At 35.2% G+C, this 12779-nt stretch overlaps 1 protein-coding gene across 10 annotated transcripts in view; it reads right to left on the bottom strand.

The window, feature by feature from the left end:
- The window catches only part of PLEKHA5 (pleckstrin homology domain containing A5), a 240820-nt gene that overhangs the window by 48048 nt on the left and 179993 nt on the right, over window positions 1-12779 (bottom strand). For 5 of the 10 annotated variants that reach the window (XM_037738475.1, XM_037738486.1, XM_037738481.1 and 2 more), the window contains one exon: window positions 1323-1592. In XM_037738475.1, the coding sequence (XP_037594403.1) occupies window positions 1338-1592 (255 nt within the window). In that variant the 3' untranslated portion in view covers window positions 1323-1337. Of the gene's footprint in view, window positions 1-1322; window positions 1593-2096; window positions 2133-7079; window positions 7443-12779 lie in introns of those variants that run through there. The other 5 variants (XM_037738472.1, XM_037738473.1, XM_037738513.1 and 2 more) reach the window with 4 other exon arrangements.

Genomic DNA, 12779 nt, shown 5'->3' with positions numbered 1-12779 from the left:
TTCACCATGTTGACCAGGATGGTCTCGATCTCTTGACCTCGTGATCCACCCACCTCGGCCTCCCAAAGTGCTGGGATTACAGGCTTGAGCCACCGCGCCCGGCCACAATAGAACACTTCTAACCGAAATATAAATAAAAATATTATTAATGGAGAAAAATAAAGTTCATCAGTTTTTAATGTTTTAAATTCTTAATACTACCCTAATTTCTCCCTAATTTCTTAACTATGAAAGTATAAGAAAGTACTCTAATAACATTTTAATAGCACAATAAACCAGTTTTAATGTTTCAAAATGAAAACACTGGACAAATTGGAAATGGAACTTTATGGCATAATGACACAAAAGGAAGAAATTTGAGACTTTACCTTCTTTGCCATTTATCTATTAAAATAACTACCTTATCTTTGTCAGACAACAAGACTCAGGTTACACAAATGAAAGGTGTTAAAAAGAAAAAGGCAGGGCTGGGCTTGGTGGCTCACCCCTGTAATCCCAGCACTTTGGGAAGCCAAGATAGGTGGACCACCTGAAGTCAGGAGGTTGAGACCAGCCTGGCTAACTTGGCGAAGCCCTGACTCTACTAGAAAAAAAAAATACAAAAAGTTAGCTGGGTGTGGTGGTGTGCTCCTACAGACCCAGCTATTTGGGTGTCTGAGGTACAACAATCACCTGAACCCGGGAGGCGGAGGGTGCAGTAAGCTGAGATCATGACACTGCACTCAACCTGGGTGACAGCGAGAGACCCTGACTCAAACAAAACAAAACAAAGGGAGTACAACTCAATGGAATAAAATCAGGGGAAATAATGAGGGAAGAATGTGTGGCAAATCAGGGAAGAATGTGTGGCAAATAAAATATGACATAAAATAAATGAAATTTAATTTAAAAGGAAGTAGTGATAAAATGTCTAAAGGCTGATACTTTATCCAAAAAACACGGCAATTCTTCTTCGCCTCCAGTCTTCTATAACTTTTTTTTTTTTTTTAAGGCAAGGTCTAATTCCATTACCAGGCTGGAGTGCAGTATCACGATCTCAGCTCACTGCAACCTCTCCCTGCTGGGTTCAGGAGATTCTCATGGTAAAGCCTCCAGAGTAGCTGGGATTACAAGCGTTCGCCACCATGCCCAGCTAATTTAGATATTTTTAGTAGAGACAGGGTCTTGCTATGTTGCCCAGGCTGGTCTCAAACTCCCGGCCTCAAGTGATCCACCCTCCTCAGCTTCCCAAAGTGCTGGGACTACAGGTACAAGCCACTGTACCCAGCCATTCTCTAACTTTTAAAAATCAGAACAGTTTTTACTTTCATGTAAGTGATGCTTAATATGTTCAACTGCTAACAACAGGGAGTAGTGGAACGTAGAGGGCAGGGAATAATTAGAGCACACACACACACACACAATATAAATTTATCTGATGTCATTTTGGAGGACTTGGGAGAAAGAAGTTTTTTGGTCATGCTTATTTCCAGTGTTTTTGGCAGAGAATATGACAGAGTACTGACAATATATATCATACTAATACTTACATCAATATCTACTTCTTCAGGTCTGTATTTGTATAATGTGCCTCTACCTTCATCTTGTGACAGCTATAAGAAAAAAATCATATAGCAACTTAAAAAATCTTATTTAAAAATATATTTAGCCTATATTTTAGATTTATATCAAATATATATGGCAATATAACAAAAGTAGATTGTAATGATTCTCATACTTTTAGAAGTTTAATTCAAACACAGATCAACAAAGTAGAAAAATATTTAACAGAGATATAATATGCAAGATACATGAGAACGATGTATGTAGCAAGCTTGTTAAACATAATAATATGCTGGTCAAACAAAACTAATACAGTACCTTACATTCTTGGTTTTAAAGACACACATTATTTTAATAAAAAAATTGACAAATACAATCATAGCAACTGTATCAAATCAAATATTTGAATCAAGCATAGTTCAACAGTCAAAACCATCCTTCACAGTATACACATAATCACACACTGTATATGTGTACACTCAAATGTCAACACACCTTATTTAACAAAACCTATAACATATTGTATACATATACATAATATAAAGCACACATACACAATATAGACTTATCTTGTTCTTCTGTCTTAAGAACTAAAAGATAATGAAGGAAAAGGATGGGTTTAATTGAAAAGAGGAAAATCATTCAAAACCTCATAAAACTGAAAGCCTGTTATGAACTATGGATAGTCAATTTTCAAATTTATGTGTGTTAGTTGACACCATTTGCGTTATTATATTTTAAGAAATTATTCAATGTACTTAGCTTCTTCCCAGTATCTTTTGGCTAAACAAATCCTTACTTCTGATCGTGCTTAGCAAGATTTCAATGGCCATCCCAGTTAGTTAAATCATAGCCTCTGCAGGCAATACTTCATTATTTTTATTGTCTTTTGATTTTTATATTGATGGTGAGAAAGTAACGAAAATATAGTAGAATAAATTTAAATGGGGCTCATTGCATGTTTGCTAAATGGCACCAATTTTTTTCAAGGTACGGTTAGAAATAATGTGTCCCAACTATATTCCAGTTTAAAAAATAAAATTTCATATATGCTTTGGGGATACTTTGCAGAGAAATTTAAAAAAAAAAGTAAATTTCATATATGCATAATACATAAGAAAGTATAAATGACCATTCTGCATGTTTTCTCTATGAAAGAAACTGCTTGACAGTTACAGTTTTAAAAGGAGGCATAATTTAAACAGGAGATAATTTTGAATTGATCTAGAAATGTAGGAATCAGGAGAAGGTAAAAATATAAGCATTCCAAACACACAATAAATCCTGGATTTACATGTTTCATTTCAAGACATTACTTTCACATACCTCATGCAAACGAATCTGTGACTATTTAAGGGTATGCACACTGATTGTTAAACCACAAAACTTTTATAGAAATGAATATTACATGAAAAATGAATTTAATCACCAAAGTTAGAATACTCTTACACTATTTAAAATAAGTATCCTCAGGTGTGCCCTGAGAAGTGTCAACTATCATTCTATATTAAAGCACCTAGATCTAAGAAAATAATTTACATTCCTATATTAAAAAAGGAATAAAAAGTAAGTTTTAAATAGGTAGATCCATGATAAAAAAAAAATGTAAGACAATGTCAAAATTACATTTTTCATATTTATAACAAATTAAAGACCAAAGGCCATAAGCTACTAAGATGCTCAAATATAGTTTTCTTAATATTTATTTTATTTTTTGAGACACAGTCTTGCTGTTGCCCAGTTTGGAGTGCAGTGGTATGATCTTGGCTCACTGCAACCTCTGCCTCCTGGGTTCAAGCAATTCTTCTGCCTCAGTCTCCAGAATAGGTGGGATTATAAGTGTGGGCCACCTTACCCAGCTAATTTTTGTATTTTTAATAGAGATGGGGTATTACCAGGTTGGCCAGGCTGGTCTCGAACTCCTGACCTCAGGTGATCCACCTACCTCAGCCTCCCAAAGTGCTGGGATTACAGGTGTGAGCCATCGCACCCAGCTGTAGTTTGCTTAATATTTAAAGTTAAATGCAAAACAGCTTTACTAGACCACAGAATCTGAATATAACTAGTGGACAGTGTTACATCTAGATTAAAATATCAACAATACCCTGTATCTCAGAGTGAACAGAAAAAAAGACTGGTATATTAAGGTGAAAACTTAGTAATTTACAGTAAATCTTTAGGTTATTAATATACTATTTTTATTTAGGGAATCTTATTGCAGATTTATTTTTATATCAGTTAGCATATCATAATAAAGAAAAATATCTACTGTAGTTACATTAGAGTGATATATCCTTTATAGCCATATAAACATGTTACACATTTTTGTGGTATTTCTACTTCTAGTATCACCAAAAATTTCTTTAAATCATTTATCAAATTATTCAATAAAGATATTCATTAAACATCAACTAACCAAATTCTTAAACGTTTTGCCACACATTGCTTTTACAACAGAAGCATAAGAAAACAAAATTATTCCTTAAAAAAACAACAAACACGTTCACAGGATTGAAAAGGTTGCTATTTTGTCCTCAAGATGAAAATGCTGACCCCTCATACCAACATTCTCCCAACCCCCTGCCCTACCANAAAAAAAAAAAAAAAACGAAAAAAGAAAAAAAAAGGAAACAAAAAAGAAAAAGAAAAGAAGAAAAAAGAAAATCCTACTAATAAGAAAAATGTAAATTTCATGAGCATTCTAGTTAACTCAAGTTTTGCATATTTAAGTTCATGGTAACACTATCAATTTTTACAAATATAACTTTGGCAAAAAAATAAAAATAAAAAAGGAAGGTTTGGTTTGAATATTTCATTTGAAGTACCTTAGCAACAGTAGAAAAGCAAATGAAAAAATGGCCTATGTAGTAATTACATAAACTTGAGCATTGCTCCAACTTCAGGTTGAGGAGTATGTTATATAGATTTTACTAACTATATAAGGACATGTGTTATATTTTATTTAGGATGCCAGAAGCTTTTCATAATAAAGTACCTGATAGTTTCTTTAAAAAAAAAAAAACAAAAAGCTGTCTTGGCATTAAGTTAGTTATTTATGTTAATTAAAATTCAACATCAATATCCCTTAGGTATGTGGACTATATATATTTTAAAGAATATGAACATAATATATAAACTCCAAAAAAGATTTTTAGGAAAATATTTTAAAATTTGATAATATTAGATATTATCCATGGAGAGCAAAAAATGCTCATAAGACTGTAGGCATTTGTTGATACTGCATCTTTTAGGACAAATTACTTATCAAGTGATTAATTTCACTGGTATTAATCATGCTATAAAACGTATGGTGCTAAAATGTAACTGTGAAAGGTGGGCTAGAATGCTTTTATTTATTTATTTTTAAAAAAGAGTGTCTCATTCTGTCACCCAGGCTGGAGCACAGTGGTATAATTTTAACTATAGTTCATTGCAGCTTTGGACTCCTGTCTCAGCCTCCTGAGTAGCTACGACTACAGGTGTGTGTCACCATGCCTGGTTAACTTTTTTATATTTTGTAGAGACAGGGTCTTGCTTTGTTGCCCAGGCTAGTCTCAAACTCCTGGGCTGAAGCTTCACAAATTGCTGGGACTAGAGGCATAAGCCACCTCGCCTGGCCTGGATTCAGTCTTTTTTATTTGAGCAATTTTAAGAAAATTATTTCCTAGGTAATTTCTCGGATGTTCTCCAAGGAAGAAAATGCAAACATTTCCATAAAGGTCCTCCTGAGAGAAAAACTGAGTGGCTATGAATCAGAATAAAATACATTATAAAATATTTTGCCATTGTGTTTCTAGTTAAATATCAAGAATGTATTAATACAACATTGTAATTCAACCTCAGAAAAGCTAACTGTAGCAGTACATTTATACTTTTTCATGAAGATTCTCCCTGGATAATAACATGATTAAGGGAAACCTGGAGAAAAAATAAAATCTAATTTCAATTTGTGCAAATTTATAAACAGAGCTTAAAAAATGTGTCAAGCTGTCACTTTAATCTATTAAGGATGCCCTGCAATAATTAAGTCCTTTTTACCAGTGGCCGAACAAAAATAAGACAGTCTGAAGACTCCCTAGCCTTGATAGCACTCAGAGTTAACATGATTTCCTGGTAAGTGGTGGCTGAGCCATGCTCAGGCATGGCTGCTGACATTAGACATTCAGATTTTTCTGTTCTGTACAATTTTAGTTTTCTTTCAAGTATTAATATGAATATTTATACAAATCTATTGCTCTTTCAGTATTCAAGGTCAGTGATGCCAAACCGAGCCAGTCTCAGACATCTTTTTTTTTTTGCTCCCCTCTTCAGTCCTTTCCATTTCAGAACTGCACATTTTGGGAAAACCTCAACGAGAACTTTTAATGCAACTGAATAATTTAAACTATCAGACTTATCTATCATGAACCATGAATGTTGAGCATTATAAAACAGAAAAACCAACCAAACCAAAGAGGAAATCTAGGCTACCATTCTTATCTAAAATATGCAAAATGTGATATTGTAACAAAATCCCTTGACTGCATGTCAATTTAACATTATATAAATGACATATTTTACTGACAGCATCAGGCATTGCAGAAGGTATCAGATTTGGAATAAGTGTTAAGACTCTCAGTGTGGTACTCAGGAATAAAGTACCAAGGCCTATAATCTGGTGACTTTAAGCATTGAAAGAGTTCATTTCCTTTTGATAAGTAAAGCTGTTTAACTTTAAATATTTAATAGTTTGTTGATCTCTTTATTACAATTTGAGACTATTTTCAGTCATCTAATAATGTACTTTAAATATTTTGAAAACTGTACTGAAATATGTCACCCTCTCATCAACTGTATCCATTCTTCATTTACATGGCCCTGTGATGCAGATCCCATGGCAACTAAACCAAATAGAGGCCTTAAAAGCCAGTGTGAGCTCAAAGTCCTTCTTTTTACTAGGTGCCTTATATATTTTAATCAAAATACATATTCATTTTTCATGTTAGTTAATTTTCTTCTTCTGCATGATTTTTAAAAGATTGTAACAGGTCATAGGCCAGAGTAATTTGAGGGTGCTGAAGTGGAAGAAGCTGATGTTGAGAAACACATAGCTAGAAACATTTAGACCATGAATACACAAAAGTTTGATAGAAACGTATATGACTTCTTTTGCAGATCTGCAGATTACTAAGGTTCCTAAGTTAAAGCCAGCCAACTCCAAGACACATATTTTGAGTTCGGAAAAAGAATAGGGTAAGATATGATAGTCTTGAGGACTGCTTGAGAATGGTTAAGAATACTGGGTGAAAATACCCACCAGTATGTTAAAAAGTGGCTACCTTTAAGTTTTACCATAACATAGTACAGAAACTAGATTTAAACACTAGGTTGGAGGAAGCTGTGGAGGGCTACCCCTGAAAGTAAATATTTTTACAAAGCCTTTTCTCTAAAAATGAGATATGCTTTTAGAGTTAATAAAACCATATGGAAATCTAGTAATTTTGCAAATGTACTGCAGACCTCCAAGTACATAACAATCAAATACTCTGCACAAAAACTTTAGGAAAATGGCACATTTAATATTCAACAGCAAAATGTTCAGCGAAGCCATGCTAAGAATACTGCAGCATCTTGAAAAGCATGGATGAATTGTGGTTTTCCAAATAAACATAAACAAAAAATAAAATAAGAAAAACACTGATGTCATGAGTAAATCTGAGGATAAATCAAAACTGTCACTGAGGGATTTTGCAGATGATAAAGCAGTATCATTCACTGTCCAAGACCTTACTTGCTGGTACAGTTGGGGTCTTAGCGCCGAGTTCTCAATCATTGTGTGAACCATGGTGATAATAGGTTCATTTTCTTTCATCTATTTCAAATCAGGAGGAGCATACAGCAAACATCAGTTTACAGCATAGCTAGATTTGAAAGACGACACTGTAAATATAGCCTCTACTTTAATATCTTCCTAATAGTGCAGTTGTTTACATTTTATCCCCTGGTTGTACAGATTTAATTCATATAAACCATTTTAAACAAGTATTAAATGCTGCGAGGTAATTGCAAGACTATAAAAAAAATTACTAATTGCAACACTGTTACAACTAGTTTTACTTCATAATCACAATACAGTCAATTAATGAATATTCCTACATATCCTAAAATAGATGATAAATCATAATTCAAAGGATAAACTAAAGGGCAAGAACACATTCAGGAGAAAAATGTTATCATCTAACTGATTATGTATTCAGTAATAAACCTGAAAATGATATTCAGTTCTGTGTAAGGTTATAAAAAATTAGTTCTCTACAAATAATATATTGAACACATCACCTAATCACATATTTTATTAAAGGTAATCTTGACATTTATAGATACTCTACTATGGATTTTCTCACAGTATAATACCACATGTAGAATTACTTAAGGATATGCACACTAAGACTTATTCAGCAAAGACTTGGTATGTCTCAGCTCCTAAAAAGGTAGTCTAAAACCGAGCTTAACATTTCCAGCTATGTTGTACTTAATTACTGCCTCTAGAAAAATATTTTTTTTTTTATCAGGCTCTGTACTTCAGTTAAAGCACTCAAAAGACAATCATGATGTATACAGGAAAAGGGCAAGAAAGTTTTACCATTTGTAAGCCAACAGGTCTGCTTATAATGGTAATTTGTAACATAACATTTACTTTATGTGATTTTCATTTATTAGAAAATAAGCATTTCTATCATGGCTGACAAATGCTACTTTACTGATTTCAGCTAAGTCCACAACAAAAGTTCATTAATCTTAAAATTCATAAATGTATTAATATAATGTAAGAAAAAACTAAATCTTAAAACTTTTTCTAGACAATTATATTTTTAGTCTAGTTGCCAATGTTTCACTCAGTAAAATTTGTTTATTTGTCAAGTTAAAAACCTGTGACTGGTTTAATCTACTTTTTAGTCAATTAAGTGATAACGAAATACATGCATGTCTTTTAACAATATTCTAGTTAAAAGTTTCATTCAGGCTAGATCATTTATTTTTAAATCTCTGTGCCTACAACTGTTTTTTGGCAGTAAGGGTATTAAAAAACAAAAAAACAACTTCACTGAAGAACTGACAAATTTTAGTTGTACAGCAACGACTTTTGACAAAAGAATACACATATGTAACAACCAAAATATACAGAATGTTTGCATCTACCCAGGTAGTTCCCTCATGTTACTTTACCACCAATCTGATTTCTGTAACTATAAATTAATTTTGTCAAACTAATTAAATGTCAAGGTATTTGGAACACATCAGTTAAACTCAAAAAATTATTACTGTTATGATCTATTGCTCAGGTTAGAATGCAGTGGCCCAGTGCCGGCTCACTGCAGCCTCAATCTCCTGGCTTAGGTGAGCCTGCCATCTTTGCCTCTCACATAGGTAAGACTACAGGCACATGCCACCATGTCCAGCTAATTTTTTGTATTTTTTGTAGAGACAGGGGTCTCACTATGTTGCCCAGACTGGTCTTGAACTCCTGGGCTCAAGCAATCCTCCTGGCTCAACCTTTTACAGTTTTTGGGGAGCCAGGAACTTCGCTCATAAGAGACGGTGAAATCAATAAATGTGAGTATTCTGTTTCACTGACCGGCTGTTGCCCCATCTCTCTCCCTTTCCTTGGGCCTGCCTATTCCCGGAGACACAACAATATTGAAGTTAGGCCAATTAATAACCCTACAATGGCTCCTAACAGTTCAAGTGAAAGGAAGAGTTGCATGCTTATCACTTTAAAACAAAAGCTAGAAAGGATTAAGGTTAGTGAGAAAGACATGCTGAAAAGCAGAGACAGGTTGAAAGCTAGGCCTCTTGTGACAAACATTTACCCAAACTGAGAAGGTAAAGAAATTAAGTTGTTGAAAGAAATTAAAAGTGCTACTCTAGTCAACATATGAATGATAAGGAAGCAAAACAGCCTTGTTGCTAATAGGGAGAAAGTTTTAGTGGTCTGGAGAGATCAACCCAGCTAGAACATTCCCTTAAGCCAAAGCCTAATCCAGAGAGCAAGGCCCTAACTCAAGTCTTCAGTCCTATGAAGGTTGAGAGGTGAAGAAGCTGCAGAAACAAAGTTGGAAGATTTAAGGAAAGAAGCCATCTCTATAATGTAAAAGTGCAAGGTGAGGCAACAGGTGCTGATTAAGAAGCTGCAGCAAATTACTGAGAAGATCTAGCTAAGATAACTAAAGAACGTGTTTACATTCAATGATAGATTTTCAATGTAGATGAAACAGCCTTGTTTGGGAATAAGATGCCACCTAGGACTCTAATAGCTATAACGGGGAAGACAATGCCTGGCTCCAAAGCTTCAAATACGGTGACACTCTGTTTGGGGCTAATGTAACTGGTAATTTAGGCTGAAGCCAATGCTCATTTACTATTCTGAAAATCCTGGGGCCCTTAAAAATCATGTTAAATCTACTCTGCTTATACTCCAAAAAATGGAACAACAAAGCCTAGATGACAGCACATCTGTTTAGAGCATGGTTTACTGAATATTTTAAACACACTGTTGAGAACTACTGCTCAGAAAAAAAGATTCTTTCAAAATATTACTGCCCATTGACAATGAACCTAGTTATCCAAGAGCGCTGATGGAAACAGGGAGATTAATGTGGTTTTCATGACTGTTAACACAAATCCATTCTGCAGCCCATGGATCAAGGAGTCATTTCAACTTTCAATTCTATTTAGGCAATGCATTTCATAAGGCTCCAGCTGCTATAGATAGTGATTTTTCTGATGGACATGTGTGAATTAAAGAAGAATCTTCTGGAAAGAATTCACCATTCTAGATACTAGATATTCGTGATTCAAGGGAGAAGGTCAAAACAGCAACATTAACAGAAGTTTGAAAACATTGGTTCCAACTCTCATGGATGAGTCTGAGGGGTTCAGAACTTCAGTGGAGGAACTGCAGATGTGGAAATAAAAAGAGTTAGAAATGAAGCCTGAAGATGTGAGTGAATTGCTTCAATCTCACACTAAAACTTGAGGGGATGAGGAACTGCTTCTTATGGATGAGCAAACAAAGTGGTTTCTTGAGATAAAATCTCCTCCTGGTGAAGAGGCTGTGAAAGTTGTTGAAATGACAACAAAGCATTTAGAATATATAAACTTAGTTGATTAAAACAGCAGCAGGGTAAGAAGATTCAGTTCAATTTTACTTAAAAAAATTTTTTTTTGAGACAAAGTTTTGCTCTGTAGCCCAGACTGGAGTGCAGTGGAGTAATCACAGCTCACTGCAGCCCTGACCTCCTGGGCTCAAGTGATCCTGCCACCTCAGCCTTCCAAGTAGCTGGGGACTATAAGTGTGTGTGTTACTAGTGGCTGATTAAAAAAGTTTTCTTTCTTTCTTTTTTTTTTTGCAGAGAAGGGGTCTTGCTATGTTGCTCAGGCTGATCTCAAACTCCTGGCCTCAAGCAATCCTTCCACCTTGTCCTTCCAAAGTGATAGGCATGAGCCACCATGTCCGACTGCACTTCAATTCTGAAAGAAGTTCTACCGTGGGCAAAATGTTCTCAAACAGCATTGCATACTACAGAGAAATCGTTTCATGAAAAGGAGAACCAATTGATGTAGCAAACTTCATTGTTGTCTTATTTTAAGAAACTGCTACAGCTATCCCAAATGTCAGCAACCACCACCCTGATCAGTCAGCAGGCATCAATACGGAGGTAAAACCTTCCACCAGCAAAAAGATTGGGACTTGCTAAGGCTCAGATGATCATTAGTATTTTTTTAGCAATACAGGTTTTTGTTTTCTTAGATATAATTGCACACTTAACAGACTACAGTATAGAGTAAGCATAACTTTTAAAGGCACAGGGAAACAAAAAAAAAAAAAAAAAAAAAAAAAAAAAAAAAAAAAAAAAAAAAAAAAAAAAAACAATGGTGTCATCTTGGCTCACTGCAACCTCTATTTCCAGGGTTTAAGTGATTCTCCTGCCTCAGCCTTCTGAGTAGCTGGGATTACAGGTGCCTGTCATCACATCCAGCTAATTTTTGTATTTTTAATAGAGATGGGGTTTCACCATGCAGGTCAGGCTGGTCTCAAACTCCTGACTTCAGATGATTCACCCACCTCAGCTTCCCAAGGTGCTGGGATTACAGGTGTGAGGCACCGCACTCAGCCTTTAAGTTATTAAAAAAAAAAACAAAAAACAGTACTGGTAATTCTCTTCTGGTTTGAATATGAGAATCCTAGAAATCATTTTAAGAGTGGTATTAACAGTCTACATATTTTAGTTAATTGCTAAATTATAAAGCTATTATAAAAGGCAGATTATTTCACAATAATAGAAATGAGGATGTATGATTCAGACATTAAACAATTTTCTTTTTTTTAAGTTTAAGGGTTTTATTATCAAACTCTTATGAAATATTTTCAAAAACCATACATTATCATGGCACAGACTATAGCCTACTTTTGTTTTTACTGCACAAAGTAAAGGTTGAAACTTCTATAACAAAGAAACAGTTGCTGAACTACTTTGCATATGTAATATGAAATCACTGTGTGAAATAAGAATACTACTGCAGCAATAAAAATTTATTGGTTTTATACAGCTTGAGGTCAAGCAAAAGGTACATTATCAAGTAGATTTGTCTTATGATTTTATTTTTTTGAAACAGTCTCACTCTGTTGCTCAAGCTGGAGTGCAGTAGCATGACTAAGGTTCACTGCAACCTCCACTTCCAGGGTTCAAGTGATTCTGTTTCAGACTCCCAAGTAGCTGGAATTACAGGCACCCACCATCATGCCCAGCTAATTTTTGTATTTTTAGTAGAGACACGCTTTCACCACGTTGGCCAGGCTGATCTTGATCTCCTGACCTCAGGTGATCCTCCTGCCTTGCCCTCCCAAAGTGTTGGGATTACAGGTTTGAGCCACCACACCCAGCCAGATGTCTTATTTTAAAAGCATATGAGGCCGGGCGCGGTGGCTCAAGCCTGTAATCCCAGCACTGTGGGAGGCCGGGGCGGGTGGATCACGAGGTCAAGAGATCAAGACCATCCTGGTCAACATGGTGAAACCCCGTCTCTACTAAAAATACAAAAAATTAGCTGGGCATGGTGGCGTGTGCCTGTAATCCCAGCGACTCAGGAGGCTGGGGCAGGAGAATTGCCTCAACCCGGGAGGCGGAGGTTGCGGTAAGCCGAGATCGCGCCATTGCACTCCAGCCTGGGTAACAAGAGCGAAACTCCGTCTCAAA

Source organism: Cebus imitator, unplaced genomic scaffold, assembly GCF_001604975.1.
Source record: "Cebus imitator isolate Cc_AM_T3 unplaced genomic scaffold, Cebus_imitator-1.0 Scaffold2, whole genome shotgun sequence".
Taxonomy (NCBI): Eukaryota; Metazoa; Chordata; class Mammalia; order Primates; family Cebidae; genus Cebus; species Cebus imitator.
This window is presented reverse-complemented; position numbering and strand designations above follow the sequence as displayed.